General features: G+C 32.7%; 6 protein-coding genes across 6 annotated transcripts; 5 read left to right on the forward strand and 1 right to left on the reverse strand.

Moving 5' to 3' along the window:
• The first annotated feature begins 2,357 nt into the window (after window positions 1-2,357).
• Window positions 2,358-3,472, forward strand: LOC113492165 (glutamyl-tRNA(Gln) amidotransferase subunit C, mitochondrial). The gene is made up of 2 exons (XM_026869510.1): window positions 2,358-2,842; window positions 3,126-3,472. Exons 1-2 carry the CDS (start codon window positions 2,547-2,549, stop codon window positions 3,295-3,297), a joined length of 468 nt encoding a protein of 155 aa, XP_026725311.1. The 5' UTR covers window positions 2,358-2,546; the 3' UTR covers window positions 3,298-3,472.
• On the forward strand, window positions 3,214-7,090 carry LOC113492163 (DNA polymerase subunit gamma-2, mitochondrial). The gene is made up of 6 exons (XM_026869507.1): window positions 3,214-3,685; window positions 3,981-4,115; window positions 4,667-4,820; window positions 5,167-5,282; window positions 6,193-6,297; window positions 6,997-7,090. Exons 1-6 carry the CDS (start codon window positions 3,287-3,289, stop codon window positions 7,051-7,053), a joined length of 966 nt encoding a protein of 321 aa, XP_026725308.1. The 5' UTR covers window positions 3,214-3,286; the 3' UTR covers window positions 7,054-7,090.
• A 347-nt stretch (window positions 7,091-7,437) lies between these two features.
• On the reverse strand, window positions 7,438-11,275 carry LOC113492164 (ER lumen protein-retaining receptor). Its single transcript, XM_026869509.1, has 5 exons — window positions 11,097-11,275; window positions 10,744-11,003; window positions 10,458-10,604; window positions 9,442-9,547; window positions 7,438-9,266 (listed from the first exon to the last, which is right to left on the reverse strand). Exons 1-5 carry the CDS (start codon window positions 11,185-11,187, stop codon window positions 9,232-9,234), a joined length of 639 nt encoding a protein of 212 aa, XP_026725310.1. The 5' UTR covers window positions 11,188-11,275; the 3' UTR covers window positions 7,438-9,231.
• A 340-nt stretch (window positions 11,276-11,615) lies between these two features.
• Window positions 11,616-14,027, forward strand: LOC113492162 (protein SDA1 homolog). The gene has a single exon (XM_026869506.1). The coding sequence runs from the start codon at window positions 11,784-11,786 to the stop codon at window positions 13,986-13,988; it is 2,205 nt and encodes a 734-aa protein (XP_026725307.1). The 5' UTR covers window positions 11,616-11,783; the 3' UTR covers window positions 13,989-14,027.
• A 436-nt stretch (window positions 14,028-14,463) lies between these two features.
• Window positions 14,464-15,178, forward strand: LOC113492166 (ragulator complex protein LAMTOR2 homolog). The gene is made up of 2 exons (XM_026869511.1): window positions 14,464-14,667; window positions 14,740-15,178. The coding sequence occupies exons 1-2, from the start codon at window positions 14,600-14,602 to the stop codon at window positions 15,047-15,049; spliced, it is 378 nt and encodes a 125-aa protein (XP_026725312.1). The 5' UTR covers window positions 14,464-14,599; the 3' UTR covers window positions 15,050-15,178.
• Window positions 15,179-17,731: 2,553 nt separating this feature from the next.
• On the forward strand, window positions 17,732-20,971 carry LOC113492167 (WD repeat domain phosphoinositide-interacting protein 3). The gene is made up of 6 exons (XM_026869512.1): window positions 17,732-17,932; window positions 18,018-18,299; window positions 18,521-18,672; window positions 19,791-19,994; window positions 20,222-20,459; window positions 20,589-20,971. Exons 1-6 carry the CDS (start codon window positions 17,866-17,868, stop codon window positions 20,690-20,692), a joined length of 1,047 nt encoding a protein of 348 aa, XP_026725313.1. The 5' UTR covers window positions 17,732-17,865; the 3' UTR covers window positions 20,693-20,971.
• Window positions 20,972-22,544: the final 1,573 nt, after the last annotated feature.

Below are 22,544 nucleotides of genomic sequence, written 5' to 3' on the forward strand. Positions count from 1 at the left end.
TATTTATTACGTCCACGTTTTCTCTTAAGGATATCGCGTACGCTTAGCAATCGTGTTGCGTACCACGAACGTGTGCGTTAAAGTGCAAAAGGTGTTTTAATAGAGGACACAATTAGAAGATCACTTTGTTATTAATATCATTAAAATAATCGTATCGGATCTTCCTCAAATTTAAATGTTAAACGGATTATAACAGACTCCACTTCTGAAAAAAATCTTAGATCAACTTAAGTCCAAAGTTAATTTTTGTTCAGCTTAATAGAGACTGCCTTTTCTACAACGATTTTACTACCTTGAGTATCATCACAGTAGGTATTTCATACATACATCAATAAGGTGAGATTGACCATCAGAATTGAAAGTGGTTACAGTCAGCAACTGAAATTGGCAAAATAGAGACCGATTTACAAAGTGTTAAATATATTTTTGCGGTACTACGTGTAAAGTCTATTTTGCTAGCTCAACTTTTTTAAATTAATTTAAATTGGCGTTAGTCGGATTCAATATTAATTATTTGTTTGCGGTTTACGATCCTACCGCACTCCTTAATCATAAGGTAACGCATCGGCTGGGTCGCGAGCCGAACTGGTCAGATTCTTCGCTAATAAATAAATAATCATTTAATAGACGTAAACACTGGTTTTGAAAATGTGGTTGACTTGACCAAGTTCTTTTGCAGGCTGCACCAAAAAAAAATCAGATCAGATGATCATACATCTATGGGCCAACCCTGGCGAACCCAGCTTGACCTCTATTATCTAACAAACCCTGTATGGTCCACCATGTGTAGGGTTTCGTCACATTTGATCTGATGTTTGTTGTGGACAGCAATAACAGACCAAATATCAGTGTTTCATCTATAGGTACCCCATGCACCCACGCAGGTTTACGTATCGACTAGCAAGAAAACAATTGCTTAATTGGCACTAAATGTCGGCTCTTTGCGGTTATTACTCTGCTGTCGAATAATAATGTTGGAAATTAATGAAACCATAATAAGTTATTAGAGGCATCACACAGGAGCTTTTAAGATCAAATCTTACTACTAACGCCATCTATGAGAGTTTCTTTGCAACAATATAGTACTGAATGATGCCTCTAAACCAGAATACCCGTTCGAAAAGATGATTAATATCTTGTACCTAATATGTAATTCATTTAATGTTCTCTGGCCTCAATCTTTCATACTTTGGGTAAATATTTGATACATAATAATATAGGCAAATAGAAGAAATACAAGTATTTAGGTACCTTCACTTACAGAAAAATTGTAACATGCATTTATAACTATAAGGATTGCACCATCATTGAACAAGCTAACTGTAGGTTTTCTTACAACTTTAATCATATAGTGTTAATAAAGTTTCTCCAATGACTGCCTAACATTCAGGATTTAGAATAACAGACATAAATTTGCTTACTTATGCATTGATTTAATAAAATAACATCAAAACTAAATTAACTAATAAATACATTTACAGCTTAAGTTTAATAAATGTACAAATAAATGAAAGATTAACAATAAATTAGGCTAATCCTTCAGAGGATCCCTCAGCAAGGAGTTCTTTCTCTGCGGCTTCTTTAGCTGCCTGTACTTGAGGTCGGACATATTTAAAATACTTATAAAAATGGTCGCCTAACAACAGAGACCCATAAAGAGTTAGTCCAACACACACCAACACACCACCTCTATGTAGTTTGTCATACAGCAAGTTGCGAGCTTGTTTCTTCATTTTTCTGTAACAGCAATAAAATTGTAATTATGTAGTACTTAGTATTAAATATGATGCTGTTACCTATGCCTACTCAATCTGTAGGTAACGCCACTATGAGATCTATACAGTACAATACTTTATGTTATGTTTTAATTTGTTGTTATTTTATGTAATGTTTTTGCAGTACTATAAAAGCCTGCATTAGATATAGAATAGCCCGGATAAAATGTTGATAACAGAGTAAAATAAATTACTAAGTATGGTATTAAATAAGGACAGGATAATAAAATATATCAATACCTAAATAGTACAAGGAATCCTTTTTCTTTTAAAATCGCCAAGCCAATTCTTTCAATTTCACTTTTGCAGGTTATGTTAATGTTGACAACTTTGACATTTGAATTCGGCAAGTCTAGTGTTTGATCAGTTTGATGCCTGCTTACTAAAATCACTTTTAGTGTACTTGCAAACCAGATTTCATGCGACGTGTTTAAACAGAAAGACATTTTACTGTATTTTTTGGCTTTATTGACACATTTCCAGATGTTGTTTTATATATTTTGGTTTTATTTAACAACTATCCTATTTTCAATTTCTTTTTTAATCATCTAACGAATTGTCAACGTGCATTCTGACACTGACGTACAGAGATTTGAAATAGTTTTCCATATTCTTTCGGTCAAATTAGGTCTCTCCAAAAAAATATCATCAGCAAAATAACTACAACGTGTTTACGCGACTATTATTTTCAACTAAACCTACTCATGTCATGTCGTAACCAAAGTTGTAGTTATTTGTTTTTTATAAAAACATTCAAAAACCAAAATAAGTATGATATTTTTCAATTTGATCAAAAGAACACCCAGAACCTTGAGCTTAATCAAAACTTCATGTAGAAACCTAAATTCGAAAATCCCTACATCGCCTACCCCGTCATTGGCGATTAACCTCCTAGATCCAGTAAAAATAGACCGGCATACCGTCCTGCTTCTAGAAAGACTTTCTTTAGTAAGTTACAACACCGAACAAGGAATTAAGATTTTGGAAGATACCATTGCATTTGCTGATCAAGTTCTCCACATCAACACCGACGATGTCGAACCTTTGTACTCAGTTTTAGAAGAGGAGTAAGTAAATCTTATGTCTTATGCTGGTTAAATCATACATTTTCTCACATAACTGCCATTTAAAAAAAAAATGGTCTAAATGTATGTGTTTATGTACATATCTATTTGGTAGGCTCTCGTTTTCTGCACTTAGGCTCCAAATTGGCCAATTTTGTGCATTGTGAAAATGCACATATTATAATTTCTGTAAAATTCAGCAGTATTTGGCGTGGGGCCTTAGCTCCAATACATCCTGTTGTGGAGTCAATCATGAAATTAATAATGGGCTAAATGTTTATTTCAGAAATTTATTCCTAAGACAAGATCAGATAACTCAAGGCAACTGTCAAAAAGACATTCTCCGAAATGCAGCAATGCAAGAAGATGACTACTTTGTAGCACCAATAGGCAACATACCATTACATGAAATAGACGTTGATTACCTAGCACCCAGAGCCAAGCAACATGAAAACTAATATCTACAAAGTATTTAATATGGAACAGTTCTTTAGAGTCATGCAGATAAATGAACAAGGTGTAAGATTTACATTGAAGGAACCCAGTCAGATATTAATGAAGAATATTCATGAAAATTGGCTACAGTACATTTATGCTAGGACACATAAACAAATGCCCATCTATGTTAGCAAATACATGAATACAAAAGAACAACCACCGTCAGTCTTTGGTACGATAAAACAGGATGTACAGGTGTACAATGCACATAGAGCCCTGGAGCTAAATTTTGATGGCACAGCTCCAGCCCTTAGGTCAGAACTGAAGTTAGATTTAATGGTACCCCAACAACTTGCTATGCAATACTTCGTCCAATGGCAGAGATATAGAAAATACTGGTGGAGTTCTGTGAGTATTTTAATTCAACTAAACCTTGCATGCTTCTGCATTGTCACTCCAACAAACCATAATTTATGCTATGTTTCTTAAAAATTAAGTGGATTAATTAAGATTGATAGAAAAAATTTCAAACAATCTCAAAAATTCATCACTTTTTTACTTAACACTGTAGTAATTATTGGCACTGTCATCATTTTTATTACAAAAACTGTCAATAGCCATTAAAGTGTTGAAAAAAATCTTGTTAGTACCAGATTATTTGTCATGTTCTCTACAAAAGTGTAAATGTTTATTTTCCTTACAGATATCAATGACACCCAACCTGTTTACTGTAAGTGATTACGAATTTAAAGATACAACTGCCAATGTCGAGATTGTGGCTCAGTTCTTGTTTGGTGCCCAACCAGTGGAAAGTATTACTGTTCAGCCGGAAGATAATGTAAGGAATCTGAATGCATCCCTACCATCACCACCATTATCATTTTAAATAATAGGGAACATTAGTGAAAGCTCTGCTCAGATGGCGCCACTAGCGCTTGAGTCAACATAACAATGTCTTTTTTTATTTGTATAGTTACAATGTGAATGTGTAAAGTAATTGAATATTAACTAATAAAATTTGACAAATATACTTAACTATACTCATTTTTATTGTGGTTTGTTAGAAGTGATCATTAATACATTAGCCTGTATAATTAATATCTAAGTATCATAATGAGTAAAGTAAAAGCCAATTCTTTGTATTGTTATGATATTTTGTGTCTTTATAATGAGAAATTTAATTGCTGACCTCTTTCTTGGAAGTATGTAAGACCTGACTTAACAGAAAAATTTGCATCTTTTATTCATTTTTATTCAGTGACAACTCTTGTTTGATACAAAGATGTTTCTTTTTTAAACTCTTTTTTTTGCGAAATTTGTATAGAGGCTAAATTCAATTTTCATCTTGGCTGAATAGAGTTGTTATAATATTTCCTTATTTATTTTCAGAATAATGTGTCCCATTTAAGTTGTGTTATGACTTTAGAAGATGCATTAATAATTCTATTACTCGATGGGGTAACTAGTAACACTAAGGAAGAATATTTGAGGCTGCACAGAAAAATAGCCCCATTCAAGATTTCCTTTGCACTGGAGATAGATGGTATAAAACTGTTTGAACAATTTATTAGGCTAATTATTAAAGTCCGGAATGTTTGATGCAGTAGAGAAGAAATTAAAGTTTCTTATATAATCATTTCTAGAAAGATATGTGTAAGCAGGACTTGTTAACGTGGAAGCAGGAGCAGGACTCTGCGCATTAAGCCCGGTGTTTTCTCGTCGTATTGCTTGTCTTGCTCAACTCCTCAAAGTAATATTATTATGGTTGTACACGTGGCAAAACGGCATCTCTTTCCCGCACCCAAAATAATAACCCCAAATCACAGGCACTGAAAATTGATCATATAATTGGTGTATCGCCAAAAATATTTTTAAATATTTTGTTTTAGATGACACCACCGAAAGAATCACTCTACAGAAGTTAGCCACTCTTCTTAACCACAAACTCAGATCGAAGAGGATAACAACATGGCTACCTACCTTTACGTTACCATTCGACTTACAGGTAAACAAAGTATTTATTTTTATAGTACCTATAGGTGTACCCAACTATATTTTATAGCAAGTAAAACATTTGAATGTGGCAATAAAATACGTGAGGATACTAACGATTCCGACTAACACGAAATCAGATTAAGAATTTACAAAAAACATTTACAAAACAAAAAAGGTAAATTTAATACATGAGAGCCTGTTGCCAGGTCTTCTAGTATTCATATTGCTCTATGAAAGACAGTCTGCGCCGTGCAGAGTAATGCTTTCACAACTACAAAATACTTTGTTACGGTACAGATTAGATTAATAAATAATAACATAATAAGGTAAAAAGTATGCTGATGTATAGAACTTATAGAATAAGATGACCTTATAGAACCTTGCTTCTACTATGCATAGTTGATAAACTAATTAGACGTTAAAAATTAATTAGATAAAAAACAAATCGTGTGCTATAACTGCTGTAATCTGAAATGTGTATAATTTAACGTAATGAAAAGTGGTTACTGTTCCAGTGCATTTAAAACATATAAAACCTTATCTAAGATTACAGTTTGTTAATACTATAGGTATTTATAGAAATCTAATAAGTATTGTGTTTGTTAAAACATAATAATATACACACATCAACGTTCTTGCGATAGTAATAATAAAAAGCGACTATATCAACTTTTGGAAAGAAGTTGTTTTGGTTACAAACAAACCCCATAATTGTGAGCATATACCAATCACCTGCTAGTGCTAATATGTTGTTTAACTCCCCCCCGCCCTCGCGCACACACACACACACACACACACACACACATACAAGGAATCTCTTTATAGAACGAAACTTCAAATCTCACACAAACTAACAATACTATGTAGTTAGTCATTCCAGTTAACCTTGTATAATTAAACTCGTTTTTCCTTGTTTACAGATGAAAGAAAATCTTCATATGGGTGTCGCTTACACAGCAGTCCTTACTGAAACCACCCTCAAACATGGCCTCTTCAGATTAGTGAACAGTAGCACTATGTTGGGGGTACTTATAAAATTTATTTTCAACAATATTTCCCTTCTTAGTCCTGAATACTAGAACTTTTTACTAGTAAATATCCACATGGCACTACTTAGTACTAAAAGCAACAATCATACAAATCCTCCACCGCGTATCAAGAGACCAATTTCTGGCTACATATTCGTCTCTTTTCTCCCACCACAGCTAGTTAACAGAATTGTTTTAAAATATTAAACTATTAGGCGTCTATGGGCTGTATGGTCGTTGTTTAAAAGTAGAAGACAACATGCAACGAAATGTGAAATCAAATCCATTTAGCATATTAGTATTCAGCCATTCTATTTATTAATGCTTTTGACAGTAATTATTGTAAAATTGCGTTAACTAAAGTATCTAGACTTGTTTTCTATACTACTTACTTATCTTATGCCATAAAGTAAGTGCCTTAATGTGCGGTATTATGTAAGGTCAAGTCAAAGTCGTGAAGACGGTAAAACAGGGTACTGGTGGTTAGAATCGGTTATAAGACGAAAACCTGTCATAGTCGGAAAAGACGCGAAAGAAAAGTCATCTTCATCCCAGGGTTTATGCTGATGCTGATTGTTTAGTCATTCTGTTTAAATCTAGAACCTAGTTTGCCCTACCATATTTTTTTTTTAAACTTCAAATGTAGTAATTGATTCATAACTTCTTGATATAAAACCTTTTTCTTTTTTTTTTCAGGAACATGTACACTTAGCCGATTTCCATAAATATGCATCAGTGATATTTGAAAATTAATAAAAAATGTAGTAACTAAATAAATATAGTAAAGAAATATTTGTCTAAATTATTTACCGCCTCGTGATGTAAAAACGGAAGTTGCGTTTTATGTAATGTTCCAATTAGATAGCTGTTAAATTATCAGGGTCGGTTAAAAGTTATTTACTTGATAAAACGTTTTTAATAATATTATTCCAATTTTCTGAATGTTATGAAAAGCGTACGGCAACTTGTTTGTTGCCAACTGTTGCAATATTTACCGACCTTTGTGGAACGCAATGAACTATTGCATAACCTTTGAATCGCGTTTAGGTATTGGCATCTATAACTAGTTCAAATAAAGCTGTTTATTATTTACAGTTGTTGCACTATCACTAGCAATAACAATTTCAAAAACGAATATTATTCACTTCCAAATTTAATTTATTCAGAAATTCTTATTAGCAAGACAATTACAATAAGATCTTAAGACTAAACTGTATAAAACATAATGTTTGATCTACATGAATGGAAAACAATACCAAAACCTGATTGCAATTTCGATTCGTGGAAAAAAATGACTAAACATATTTATTATCAGTAAATTAAATTATGGTTGGTTTTTATCTAACCAAAATCACCCGAGGCGATATGAATTCATGAAAAAAGAAATTGGAAAAACGTAAAGCTAGTTTACAGATTAATTATACAATTATTTCTAGGCATACTAGGTAGTAAAATATTCTATTCGGAACTTTCAATAAAATGCAGGTCGACCATCGTTCTTACGATTTTGATTGAGTGTCTAATGACATTAAAGTAAAAGAAATGAAGGAGAAGAAGCAATGATATATTAACGGACTATATGGCAGCCACCATCCTCATTACCTCTGCCCATGAATCCAAACAGCGAAAAGAATAAACAAAATTTTACACTTAAATACATATTTATTAATAAGTTGTGTGACAATGTATGGAAGGAGTGTTAAATACAAATGGAATAATTGACATCCCATACATTGATAGACCTTGCAGAGGTTTGGCCATTTGCACACAAGTCAATGTAATACTAATATTGGTCTAAGTTTACTCATAGAAGAATTCAAAAAACCAGATAGGTACCTCAGACAACTGTAAAAAAATACCACATGCAAAAGGAATATAAAGATCATACATCATAAGTACATACATATCTAATGCATTATTAGTTAAGCATTGTCCAATTCATTCGTTGCCAACTTCTTCAAATGTAAAACAGAAATCACATGACAAGATCCGAAATTATATTTTCTTGGCAATATTTATTAGTTATTTAACTAATTGCGTCACAGTAGGTGGCTATTAAAATAAAATTGCACTGAAAATATTGTCAATAACTATGCAAGTTTTAAAGATAATTAAATTAAGTACAGTCACGAACAATAAGAAGTGGTTTTGCCCTATAACTGACTTTTTCTTAACATTGGTATATGCTATCAGTTTACTAGAATCAAAATAGTTTTATGCAAAAAAAAAAAATAGACTTTAAATACCTTCTAATTGATGAGAAACTCAATTTTAAAGCAATTAGTGTAATAATAATGAGAGTAAGAGCCTCTAGTCATGTTATATAAATAGTAACTATGCAATATAAATTCCTTAAATTTTTAATGTCAAAGACCAGCACTAATCATTGCAGTGACCAATAAATTCATTCATTTTATTCGTTTAATTAATTCATTCGTTTCAAGACCAAATGAATGAATACTAAGGTCTTCACTACACCCACCTCAATAATATGAAGTAATGAAAGTCAAAGTTCTATTATTCTTTATAAAATATTGTATTAATTTATAATAACCTTATGGTTTTAAATAAATAGGTACAAAATGTTCTATGAATCCAACTTGAATATTACAAAGAATGAATAAGTAAAACATGTAGTCATATAAAATGTTCCATAATTATGTACATTAGCCAATATCTTTGTGATGGTAACAGAACTTAGTATATAAGATTAGGGTTTTAACACAAGAGACCATTTATTATTGCTTGTGGCTGTACATGTTAATGAGGATACACAATCACACTTAATTGCCATGAATAAATCAACATTTTCACAACAGTACAAATACAGACAATGTTTGTACATCTAGATCTTAGGTAATTTATTGGCTCACACAAATATATTCACAGACATTACTGTCATATTGATTTATTGCAATCTCCCCTGCTTCATTAAGCTGGCAACTGCAATTTCTTTCCTTTCAATACTAGAACAAAAAAGAAACTCATTAGTAACTAGAAAGAATGTGACAACTAATTGGATGATATGAAACATTAGATGCAAATTATGATGGGCTATGGATTCCAATAAGACAGTTACATATAAAGCCATTGAAATATAAAGCTCTTAATAAGATTTGAGTAAGGAAAATGAATATTTACCTTTAGTAATGTACAGATAGAAGAAGTCACAGTATAGAACAGTTTGCACAACTCCAGAGATGATGGCAATCAGCTCGTAGTGATCTTCTACCACATAGCGGTAAACCTGAAACAAGCATTCATTCATGTAGATGGTTTCAAAACTAGCTAGGTTCATTATCTTAACCTGAGGCACTATACAACCTCTTTGGTTTATTGAATTGTGGAAGAGAGATGCCAATATGTTGTGTTATGGAAGCATAACACAACATATTGGCATCTCTCTACTACTACTCTACTACTGCAATAATAATTCTATAAAGATATTGTTGTTGATGGCAGGCCCTCTCCTTTATTTATGAAATGAACCATCATGTAAATATTTATATAAATTGATCATCAACAAGTTACTTAACAACAGCTAATCTGCATGTATGATACCTAAATTCCATGTATAAATGAGATTTAAAACCAAATAACATAGTCAAAAATCACATTTGAAAGATTGATAAGAAAATTTGATGTTGAAATTAAAAAATGTTATAAATCTAAATAAATTACTTTTCTTACTAGAACAATAGCAGGTAGAAAAAAATTTGTTAGTTCATATAAATTACAAATAACAATTACTTAATATTTAGATAATATCAAAACATAAGAAATAATCTGTTTATTTTTAGTTTAGCAGTTTATGTTGATTCAATTTTAACTATCAGTAAATGTGAGGATTTTTTTATAATATCAACATTAATTTGGTTTTGTGCTCATTCTGCCATATCAGTTGAAATAATTTTAATATTGTGAATTAATTTTAACACATTACCTTTCCCAAGCTATGTTACAGGGAAATTAATCTTATTGGTTTTATCATAATTTCATAAATCATCTAACATCCAAACCTCATGTTATTATGTATCAATTTGAATGGCATAGACAGGCAATAAACCAACCAATTTAAATGAAAACCAATATACAGTATAAGCTTATCAGCAACAAAGTGTGATAATATTGTTTATATCATATACAAAATGTCTTACCCAATTCAAGAGGTATAAGGCTCTGTATGATCCTAGAGCAAACAAGTAGTGGGAGGTAATACTTTCGGCTTCACCAGTCTTCGACACCAGGAACAGTTGCGGAAGGATGGCAACGGACTCCAAGTAAATTGAGAATGTCCATAATACCTTAAATTTCAAAAACAATATTGTTTAATTTGTTTCAAATCAGTTAAGTGTTGTTTGTAATGTTTTGTATTATTCTGTTGAGATTATGAGTACATAGAAATGCTGATGAATAATAGCTATATTAAGTATGTATACTAACCTCCATAACTGAGAATTCGTGGTTTATCAACAAAGCCATTACCAACGACGGTATCAACAAGAACTCAATTCTAAACGTATCGTGGTTGTGGTCATATGTTGCTTTGAACTTGACATACATCAGGTAAACAGTGGCATATGAGGCCATAATGAATACCATCTTCATAAACGTATTGTAAGCTGAAATATAGTTAGTTAGCAGATCCAAATAACGCGCCGTGTACACGACGGAGAAAAGTATCTGAGATTTTCCCGATATTCCTGAAAAAGCAAGTCAAACATGAAGATATGATAGCAAAATACATACTGTATGTGCCGGTTGATCGAATCAACTCACAAGTCTAGCCAACTTACCCGCACATGATCTGGTTTTCCAGATTTTAAGTAGTAATATTATAATAGCTAGGAGATGGGATAAATCACCAAGTAAACGGAAAATATTCATTTTTCACAAAATTGCTTATCTCAGTTACGCCGCGTACACTCTATCATTTAAGCAAAAATGACGTGGCTGATTGACATGACACAATTGACACAACTTTTATAATTAATCCACCAGGACAAGGCACTAAATAATTATTGATATGGCAATAAATCAGACACGTTTCTCACATTTTTATTAGTCGGTTTTATTTGTTTGAATAAATCTGTAAAACATTACATCGGTATAAATGATTACATATTTTGTTTTTCTCTACAGCTTCAAGGTAAATTTGACAAATTTCAAAATTCATAATATATTCTCACAAAAAAGTTTTCTGCAATGTTATTTTTTGGAATACTGTTTAATAAATCAATAGCTCAATCTATAAACTGTTATACTCAATTGACTGGAATCCGAAACCATTCTTTCACAGCTTATGACATTTTAGGTTATTTTGTTATTTCTGTCAAAGTAACCAAGTAACCGTTTAACCGTGTGGTAAATAGAGGTTATGATATACATTAAATAATTATTATGTACGTGTTATAAAGATTATAGTGCATCAACTAAAAACGAGTTATATATTAGGACCTAGCACCTAAATAAAAGCTATCAAAATGGTGAGACACAACAATCAGCTGCCGAATAATCTGACGCAGTTACAAAACTTAATAAAAAGAGATCCAGAATCTTACAAAGAAGAATTCCATCAACAACTTTCTCACTTCGAGACAACATTGGAAATATTCAACTTGAACCCTACCCAATACAACAAGAAACTAGATGAACAAGCAATGTTTTTGGCCCAAGTGGCCCAGTGCTATCTCAGTGAAATGAAGTTATTCCCACAGAAAATTGTCGACATTCTGAAAACACATAACACAGTATTGCACAATGATATGCGTCTGTCTTTATGTAAATGCCTTATTTTGCTAAGAAATAAGAACTTTGTCACAGCATTTGATTTACTTGAATTATTCTTCTTACTCTTAAGATGTCAAGATAAGCATTTAAGAGAATTCTTAAAAACTCATATTATAACTGATATAAAAAATATTAATATGAAACATAAGGACATGAAATTTAATTCTACATTGCAGAACTTTATGTTCTCAATGTTGCAAGACTCCAACCCTAAAGCTGCAAAATTGTCTCTTGATATACTTGTTGAGTTATACCACAAAAATATTTGGAATGATCAAAAGACTGTGAACATTATTGCTGACATTGGATGCTTCTCAAAGATTACTAAAGTTATGGTTGCTTCTTTGAAATTCTTCTTAGGCAGAGATGAAGAAGAAAAAGAAGAAAATTCAGATAGTGAAGAAGAAATAGATCCAAGAGACACCATGATATCAAATAAATTCAACAAAAAGACCAGAAAGAGGGAAAAAATGGTAGAAAAAGTTAAGAAGCAAGCAAAGAAAATTAAAAAGAGGAAACAAAAAGCACCAGTATTCAATTTTTCTGCCTTACATCTTATAAATAATCCACAAGGATTTGCTGAAAAATTGTTCAAGAAACTAGAATCTTCTAATGACAGATTTGAAGTTAAATTAATGTTGTTGGATGTTATTTCAAGGTTGATTGGTTTACACAACTTGTTCCTGTTCAACTACTACCCATTTATTGCAAGGTTACTTCTACCCCATCAGAGAGAAGTAACTCGAATCCTACTGTTTGCTGCTCAGGCTTCACATGAACTGATCCCCCCAGAAGTTCTAGAACCAGTCATGAAAGCTATAGCAAATAATTTCATAACAGAAAGAAATTCCACAGATGTCATGGCTGTGGGCCTCAATGCTGTAAGGGAAATATGTGCAAGATGCCCACTTGCTATAGGTGAAGACTTACTCAGAGATTTAGTCCAATACAAAAATTACAAAGAAAAATCTGTGATGATGGCTGCAAGGTCTTTAATCCAGTTATTCAGACAGTCAATGCCTGACATGCTTCATAAGAAAGACAGAGGCCGGCCAACAGAAGCATCCATTGAACTTAAAAATAAAAAATATGGTGAAATGGAAATCAAAGACCATATACCTGGTTCTGAAGTGTTATTGGAGAAAGAGGAAATTAAAGAGACTGGTAAAAATAAAAAGGTAAATAAGAAGAAAAAGAATCAATCAGATAGTGAAGAAGACTGGGTTGATGTTGCTTCTTCAGATTCTGAAATAAATATAACTGACAGTGAAGAAGAAGAAGATAGTGATGTTGAAGAGGGAGATGAAGAAGAAATAGAAGAAGAAGCAGAGAGTGGTGAAGAAGAAGGTGGAGATGACAAAGAACAAGAAGGAGATGAAACAGATAATAAAAAAGAAACTCCCAAACCAACTCAAGACAGGAAAATACTAAAAGCAAACCGCAAAGCACTGAACCAGAAAACTAAGGAGGAGAAATTACAAAGTGCTCGTGAAATAGCTATGGAGACAATCTTCACTGATGAAGACTTCAAGCGCATTGAAAAAGCCCAACTTAAGAAAAGTATTAGTGCTACTAAAAGGAAACTAAATGTAACAGAAGAAGAGGATGAATCTGGAGAACTTGTGCAGCTGTCGGCCATAGAAAATATCCATAAAAAGAGGAAACACGATAAAGAAGCAAGGTTAGACAGTGTTCACAAGGGAAGGGAAGAAAGAGACAAGTTTGGGTACAAAGATAGAAGGAAGAATATTCATTGCTCCAAAACAAACAGGGAGAAGAGGAAGACCAAGAACTACCAAATGGTTAAACATAAAGCAAAGGGAAAGATAAAGAGATCTTTCAAAGATAAGCAGATTGCTTTCAGAAATTATTTGATCAAACAAAAGAAGATGCGTTAATAATTTTACATGTAAGCCAATAAACGTAAATGTATGTTATTGTTTTAGTTTTATTTCTGCTATTTTGCCTGCTTCATAGAACTTAGTTTTTGAAGTACAGGACCATACAGACTTTGATTAAATTCGTGCAAATAGGCAAAACCAAAATTGCACGAATTGAAAGTAAGTAAGCCATTTTTACTATGGATTGTTATTATAGTTGCAGCACAAATAAATATTCTGCTAAAACTAAATGGCAAGTGAGACAGCCAAGTGGCAGACGGAAGGACATGCAGACATTGAAGCTTTAGTAATAGGGTTGCCTTTGGGTCCAGCATAATGCTGATCGCAAACCTCAAGTATCGCGAGGTTTCGAAATACAGTCTTTCTATTTACGATGTCGTGCAAATTGGAACTAAGAGCTTAAAATATCGTGTGTCAAGTACTTTTTATTGAAATTAAAAAATAGGTTATTTGTCAAAAACGAGTGACAATAACAAACGTCACACAATGACACAAGTGGTGTAACAGAGAACAGAAAATAATAAAAGTCAACAAAGATTGGAGGATTATTAGCCCTAAAACAGATTTTAGTGTAAATTAATTTTGATTAACCTAATAATTCTTCCACCATGTTGAAGCCAAAAGCGTTAACACAAGTGCTGAGTCAGGCGAATACGGGAGGTGTCGAAAACACATTGTGGGTGTCAAAATATTTACATAGTGTGAACTCTTTTGTAATGTCTGCTAATGTAATTTTTTACTGTTACAGGTTGTTAAATCACCAAGGCGCTCTTTTGGCATACTCTGGGTATAACGATAAAGATGCTAGAGTAACAGCAGCAATTGCAAGTAACGTGTGGTCGGCGTATGAGAAGCACGGACGAAATGTTTTCAAAGAAGACAAACTTCATCTAATTTTAGTTGATTGTTTGAATGGCAAAATTGCCATAACACAAGTAGCGAACTTGTTATTGTGCCTTTATGCTAAAGAAACTGTAGGATTTGGAATATTGAAGGAAAAAATCAATGCTATTGCTCAATACCTTGAAGGTCCCTTAAAGCAAGTTGCTAGCTCATAACATTCCTCAAGCGTTTTGTAACAAATATGACACTAAAATAATTGTGTAAATGTAATATATTCGATAAAAAAATAAGATTATGTTTAGGATATGATATGTAAATTTTATATTAATCTTTAATAAACTTAAAATTAAAAAAAAAATAACAAAAGTAATGATTGTGACTCATTGATAAGTATCAACACCTCAACCCCATTTTACACCCATAAGCATGACTATTTCTAATAATATCCTATGTACCTATGTCTGTGACACAAGATCAAACTTCAGAACCAAATACCTTTTTATCTAGTATATAATATCTAGTACTTATTATTGTTTGTTGGGTCATATTTGAAACTTCTTTCTTTTATTTAATTGATTGTTACTTGAAATCATTTGCAAGATACGTTGGTATGTTATGAATAGGTTCTTTGAAACTACCTACCTACCTAAAAAAAGGTATGAAGTATTTATTAACAGATAAAAACCATTTAAACTAGGCACTTTTGGAACCATGTTATTGTTTAAAACCACGTTCAGCTAACGGCCGCTTTCTATATTCGATCTCAATCCCTAATTTACGGATCGAGATTGACATTTGAATCCATTTTCAACTTTTAGTGTTTCTATAACCGATCCATGGATCGTTTTGTCGATCTTTTTCTTCAATCTATCTTTGGGAGGGCGGATCGAGATTTTAGATTGGTATTTGTATGAAAGTGACAGTTATGCGTTTTCTATAACCGATCTCTGGTTTTGACAAATCGATTTTTGACATTTTTGATCTATAATCGCGATCCCCATTTTTTTACGGATTGTACTGAGAAATCTCTGAAAATGGAAATATTTTCAAGTGATAGTGATAGCGATCTTGAAGTATTAGCTCAGCTACCGGACTGGGATAGTAGTGACAGCGAAATAGAACAAACTCTGTCCTTAAAATTTGTAATTGTGATTGTGATGTAGGTATCGAGTGGTTGTTCTGTACTTTACTTGTAAACGGGGGTCTTGTAAAGGATTTAAGCCGAAGACCAGCGCTCAGTAATTCTTTTGGATTGCTAAGCATAAGCTGTCGCTTAAACTTTTTTGCTCTCGGTATTATAGTTTTTGTGTACTAAGTACACTTTTACCAATATCTATAATACTGGAATCAATAGATAACGATTATAATATTCTCGTTTTGATTTATTTATTTAAAACCATGAGTATCATTACAGGGTTTACACTAATGCGACAGCTAAGAACTTAAACTAAACAAAAATTGCAACACATTACATTATTAAAACATATAAACACGTCAGTCTGCTTTTGAAGAAGTTGGTGGTGTGGAGAGCTCTTGTAAGGTGCTTTGGGATTCTCGCTGTAGGAACTATCAGTAGGTGCGGGTTTCGCCGCCGCCACACGTAGCGGTCCGGTACACACACTCAAGCGCTGCAATACTTCCGGGTGATTCTCCACTCCACGAAGCACCTTCACCAAGTAGACGACCAGTGCAAATTCCCATCTCATATACAGTTGATTATTGCCAACCATGCCCAGAACAAACAGAGTGAGATCCATGAGTAGGTAGAACGGATACACCCCATACAGTTTCTTGTACAGATGGCGCGTGAACTTATTCTGAACGCGCTCGAATATTACCGCTGTATTCTATTCAATAACAGACACAGACAGAGAGACATCGGAAAAACAAACAACAAAAAAACTTGCGATTTTAAAATGTTAATGTCAAACTGACTGACAACTTTTCGATTGACTGACGTTCCGTTGCTCATCAATAAACGTTTATTGTCGTTTATGCTTTTTCTAATCTTGAGGTAGAATTACAGTATTTTACCGCTACGACTTCTCCATCTTTTATTTTTGTATTTTGTGCAATTTCTAGTGATTATACATAAAATAGATAAGCTTTAAGAAAAAAAGCCACCATTTTAATCATTAATAATCGCTGAAGTACTTTTTCTGCACATGCGTAAAACAAGACGTTTAGCAGGGCGATCTATCCGTTTTTTTTCGATGGATTTCGAGACGAGATCGATTAATGAAATGCAGATTCAAGCTCAATCGAGGGATTGAGAAAAATCTGGATTGATTTGAATCTTAGATTCGAGATCGAATATAGAAAGCGGCCGTTAATCATTGTCGTACTTTTTATTATAATACTACTGGATCTGAATACTTAAAAAGCTACTGCAGTCTGAATGCATGTCTTATAAAATAAGCAGATGCTGATCTTAGAAGCGGATTGCGGCAAAAAGAAATCCCTCTTAATCCCTCTTTTTGAAACACCTACGGAATTTCATTATAACTGTTCTAGTCGTTAAGCCTAAAGAAGTTACACATTTACCCAGTCAATCAGATTGTAAAGAAGTAGAACTAACAACAGCCTCTTATGATGGCGTTTTTATTTGTATATTTTTTTTTCATTTACTTATCAAGTGCCCATCCCTTGCATGCATGTCTAAATAAATAATTATTATCATTACTGCCCAGATAAAGATATCGCTCTATTATCAAACTTCATGTATTTTATTAATAGACCAATTTGGTAATCGTATTTTATTTAATAATTTTCCAAAATTAATTTTGTGACCATTCATATACAGAAAAAACAAAGAGATTGGATTGAAAATAATCAATATTTCAGATTTATTAGGTTTCTGAACATTAAATATTAGACAGGAACTTTTCCTACACAATTTCTAGGTTGGCAGCTCCGTAATAAAATTTGTTGTCAAATCGCCGCAAAGTTGTGTAGTGTTGGGAAGATAATAATTATATTGTTTTGCTATAAGATTTTTGTCATAATCTACGATAAGTTCGCACAAAACACAATGAATTTATCAGAAGAGAATACGTTTGGGAATGGTCTTCTTTATGTAGGATTTAATCAAGATCAAGGTAATGGTAACGATTTAGTTGTTGTTAATTTGCTTGCACTTGGTATAAATCAGTTTACATTATATTTTTGTTTTGCAATTTGCAGGTTGTTTTGCTTGCGGAACGGAGAATGGATTTCGGGTGTTTAATAGTGACCCACTTAAAGAAAAAGAGCGACAGAATTTCGCTGAAGGCGGTCTTTCTTACGTAGAAATGTTATTCCGATGCAATTATATGGCATTGGTCGGCGGTGGTAAAACCCCCGTGTATCCACCGAACAGAGTAATAATATGGGATGATTTGAAGAAAGACTCGGCGATATCTCTCGATTTCAACAGCCCTGTTAAGGCTGTGAAACTGCGCCGAGATCGTATTGTTGTTGTGTTGGGTAAATGTCGTAATACTTTTTTGTTTTTGTTCACGTATTTTGTCTTTTAATTAATTCAATTATGAAAGTTTACACGTCTAATTGGAACACGTATTAATTACTTACTGTCAGGCATTCTCAAGTATTTTAAGATGAAAAATAAAATAACAATTGTGTCACTATTATAAATTTTATTTATTTTGTGATGTTCTGTTAGTAACTTATATAATTGTTATTTACAGAGAATCTAATCAAAGTGTACACATTCACTGCTCAGCCACAGATGTTGCATGTGTTTGAAACATGTCAGAACTCAAGAGGACTGTGTGTGGTGTGCCCCAACAGTAACAATGCATTACTTGCATATCCCAGTCGCAAAACAGGAAATGTCCAGGTAAGAATTGACTGAGATTATTTTCATTAATAGCTTTGTATTGGCGTCCCAAACAGAGAAAGTTTTTCAAACTGTCCTTATCCACTACTGCCTTATTTAACTAAATGTATGAATCATTATCAAGATTGTATCAATATTATCTTGAGCACTGTATAAGGTGCTACTGTGTATAATCTGCTTTTGTTCATGCCATTCTCCTCTGTTTTGACCATTGCATATACCCTGCAATCTTTATTTTATCTTTCCGTCGTATATCTCATCATTTACTTTCCTCACCTAAATGATCGCCGCACCTTTGCAATCAGCAGTTTGCTATCTGTTATATGGCAACAAATTTTACTTATTTTTTATGGTGAGATATAAATAACCTATGGTTAGCCAGCTCAGCATTTTCATAGGTAATTTTATATTTTTTTATTATAAATTTCTTCCTTTGTTTATTCAAAAATGTATGAGCAATATTAAAATAGGTATAGGCATACTTTAATTCCATATCTTAGCCCAATTTTTTATTTTTCTTTTATATATTCATCTTAAATAATTTGTTTGTACTGGAAATGACAATGCTTTTCTATTTTACTAATTCTCTAGTAGCAGGCCACTATTCTGTTATAGAACTCAACTGATTCAGGTATTCTTTTTGCATAGTTTAATAATTAATGTGAAAGTAACATAGTGTGAAGTTTCTTATCTCAAGTTTTCTATAGAATTTACATTTTTAAGGCACTTTTTAGTTTATTTATAAGTGCTTGAAGATTAGCGAATTAAAAATATTTACATATATGACTACAATACTCAAGCTTAAATTTTTATTTAATACTGTCATAGATTTCCTCAAAGTAATGCTTCAGGGTTCTGTACTCAAGGTGTAAAAATTAAACCCTACTGCTAAGGCTCTCATGTCTGTCTGTTTCTCTGTCCATCCTTCTGTCATTATTCTGTCATATTTCTGCTACCTCTAAAGCAAACAATTAAAATTGAGGATAAGCAATGGTTGTCACATTTTGTTGCTTTATTTGTCACCAAATAAAGTTGATAATGCCCCTAGTTAGGCTTGCACTCAACCAATAAATATTTAATAAATAATAATTATCTAAAGACATGTTGAATATTTACAGTTGGTAGAACTTAGCAGTCATGCAGGTCCAAGCACGGCACCAGAAGGTCATCTAATTGCAGCTCATGAGGCACCTCTCAGTTGCTTGGCACTTAATGTGGGTGGCACCAGACTCGCCACTGCTTCCACCAAAGGAACACTTATCAGGGTGTTTGATACAGCCACTGGACAGAAGCTTGCTGAACTTAGAAGAGGAGCACATCAGGTAGAATAATTGTGTGAATAATGACCACACAGCTAAGTTATGTTTACTGTAATCCTATGTAATGGCCTTGTCCCTCGTTTTGAATATGCTATATTATATAGCATATTCAAAACAGTCATGATTCTATTTCCCGATGATGTCACGCCTTTACAGGTTCATAGTTATACTATTTTTTTTTTAATTCAATGTTCTTAATAAGCCCTACTTAATATTAAAACTTGTTACAGGCTACAATTTATTGTATAAATTTCAACCACTCAAGCACCAACTTATGTGTGACGTCAGACCACGGCACAGTTCATGTGTTCAGCCTAGAAGACGAGAAGCTCAACAAGCAGTCCAGTTTGGCAACAGTCAACTTCTTACCAAAGTATTTTTCGAGTAACTGGAGTTTTTGCAAATTCACTATCCCCAATGGTCCTCCGTGCATTTGTGCTTTTGGAGTTGATAAAAGCTCTATAATTGGTGAGTAATCAACATATTTATATACCTTGTAAATCTCAAAAAGTCCTAGTTGGACATACACTCATTTTTTTATTGTCATACCTTCCATTTTTATATTTGGGTCACAAACACTGCTTCCTATTTTTACAGTAATCTGTGCTGATGGATCTTACTACAAATACAAGTTTAACGAAAAAGGAGAATGCACAAGAGATGTCTATGCCCAGTTTCTGGAGACGTCAGAAGACAGATAAGCATGTATCACCTCAGAGGGTATGAGATTTTAAAGAATTGTCATGTCACCGGAAAATACAGTGTATAAATGAGGTTGTCTCCTCCAGACTTATATACTCAATTTATGTTGGAAGTTACTTGCTGTAGGTTAGTGAATGAAAACCTTAAATATAAATAATATTCAACATTTAAGTGACAAATATTTCTATTAAAACTTATGCTGTGCGTTAGGTTAGCCCAAGAACTTTGACAAGCATATCTTAAGTACTTTTTCTGTTACAATATAATGATGAAAAGGAGGCAGTCTCATTTCTAAAAAACGATTTACAACTTGTGTGTACCAACTTAACACAATTTGTACCCTAATGTGCATTGTTTATAGTGAAACTATTCCTCTTTTATATCATGTGATGCTTAGAATCTACGGTGATAAGACAAGTTTTAGGGTGGGAATTGTGTGAGCTTATATCACAGTGCGACTGTGATCATAGCCATTAGCCTGTCCTGGGAGGCACGTAGATTTGAAGTAGACTACGGCGGCTTATGGTCAAGTGCTCAAACCAAGACACGCGAAAGATGTAGGTTAACGAAGCAGTGAAACGCACGCCAAATTTCGACATTCTCTGCCGAATGCAGACAAAAAACTGTAGACATTGTATACATGATTTCTTTTTTCACTAGGCCTGCTTTTAATAGTAACGAAATGATTATATCTTAATATTTTTTAATTAAAAATATGATATACTTACATAAATTTTGTAAATTTATAAGGCAAAGAAATATTTTATAAATGTAAGTTAATAAAGATTTTTTTAACCTTGTTATGAAGCCATGTCTTTCATGGTTAATTAAAAATTTAAATTTATTGCGTTGTTATTTGCGTGGTCTTTGTGTTCATTTAATTAGTCACTAAATTTAACAAAATTTAAGGGTTTTTTTTTATGAATTTGAAATAAAACAAAATGTTAATTTCGCAAGTGTTTTTCAGCTTAAATTATACTTACGGCAACCCGAGATTTAAATCGATCTCTCTATTTACTTAGATTGAGAATAATTGAGCGACTGTAATGATATTGAATTTGTTAAAATTTGAGACTGGAACTTTGATAAATATATGTAAGTAAGTAGCATCGCAAAAGTATTTGAAATAAAAATAAGTAAGTAATATTTAATTTCCTTCTTTATACATGCCTACATTGTTTTGTATTACCATATTTTATTGTATTTCTACCAATTCAATTCTTTTATTAAAAATATAATAGAATTGTAGAACATACTGTATATTGATTACTTATCTATCTAGTGTTGCAAGTAAAAGCAACCAAGTTTTAAATGCTTACTAAGGTTAATTCGCTCCCAATATGCGGTCGCAGTAACCTGGGGAAAGAGTTACAAAAACGAACTGAATCAATGCCCGTATTGTTAACTGTAAAGCAGGATTAGGAACGCGCAATATATTGCCGTCTCTTTTACACAAGAGCAAAAGTCCTGCTTTACGAACTTATGGCAAGTGTGCAAGTCTTCTTTGCATTAAAAACTAACCTATGCTTAATGCCTACTGTAATGAAGTATGTACTACTTTTTCTTCTACTGTGCCTTTCCCAAATTGTTTATATTATTAATAATAATAAATTGGTATAGTTAGATTTACGTCGAAAGCTATGAAATTAGAATTTCATAGTCTTATGTGATCTCGGCTACGACGTTCATATCTCTTCGTGATGACTTCCAAATGGATTATATATGTAGCGGTTCATTTTATTTCGTGTTATTTTTAAATTGATAGTTCTTTATGCTGTATATTATGTAGACAAGTGACGAGGCTCACAACACTGCTTTAACGATTTAAATTATTTTTTAAGTACTCAGATA

This window comes from Trichoplusia ni, chromosome 3 (assembly GCF_003590095.1).
Source record: "Trichoplusia ni isolate ovarian cell line Hi5 chromosome 3, tn1, whole genome shotgun sequence".
In the NCBI taxonomy this organism is placed as follows: Eukaryota; Metazoa; Arthropoda; class Insecta; order Lepidoptera; family Noctuidae; genus Trichoplusia; species Trichoplusia ni.

Bases quoted from the DNA above. Each gene is read 5' to 3' on its own strand.
- LOC113492166 (XM_026869511.1), top strand. From the start codon at position 14,600: ATGTTGAAGCCAAAAGCGTTAACACAAGTGCTGAGTCAGGCGAATACG. The intron at 14,668-14,739 runs GTGGGTGTCAAA...TTACTGTTACAG, and splicing joins GGAGGTGTCGAAAACACATT to GTTGTTAAATCACCAAGGCG.
- LOC113492162 (XM_026869506.1), top strand. From the start codon at position 11,784: ATGGTGAGACACAACAATCAGCTGCCGAATAATCTGACGCAGTTACAA.
- LOC113492167 (XM_026869512.1), top strand. From the start codon at position 17,866: ATGAATTTATCAGAAGAGAATACGTTTGGGAATGGTCTTCTTTATGTA. The intron at 18,300-18,520 runs GTAAATGTCGTA...TGTTATTTACAG, and splicing joins TCGTATTGTTGTTGTGTTGG to AGAATCTAATCAAAGTGTAC. The intron at 19,995-20,221 runs GTAGAATAATTG...AACTTGTTACAG, and splicing joins TTAGAAGAGGAGCACATCAG to GCTACAATTTATTGTATAAA.
- LOC113492164 (XM_026869509.1), bottom strand. From the start codon at position 11,187: ATGAATATTTTCCGTTTACTTGGTGATTTATCCCATCTCCTAGCTATT. The intron at 11,004-11,096 runs GTAAGTTGGCTA...TTGCTTTTTCAG, and splicing joins GAAAACCAGATCATGTGCGG to GAATATCGGGAAAATCTCAG. The intron at 9,267-9,441 runs GTAAATATTCAT...TTTTTGTTCTAG, and splicing joins CTATCTGTACATTACTAAAG to TATTGAAAGGAAAGAAATTG.
- LOC113492163 (XM_026869507.1), top strand. From the start codon at position 3,287: ATGAAAACTAATATCTACAAAGTATTTAATATGGAACAGTTCTTTAGA. The intron at 4,821-5,166 runs GTATAAAACTGT...ATTTTGTTTTAG, and splicing joins CTTTGCACTGGAGATAGATG to ATGACACCACCGAAAGAATC. The intron at 6,298-6,996 runs GTACTTATAAAA...TTTTTTTTTCAG, and splicing joins ACAGTAGCACTATGTTGGGG to GAACATGTACACTTAGCCGA.
- LOC113492165 (XM_026869510.1), top strand. From the start codon at position 2,547: ATGATATTTTTCAATTTGATCAAAAGAACACCCAGAACCTTGAGCTTA. The intron at 2,843-3,125 runs GTAAGTAAATCT...TGTTTATTTCAG, and splicing joins TACTCAGTTTTAGAAGAGGA to AAATTTATTCCTAAGACAAG.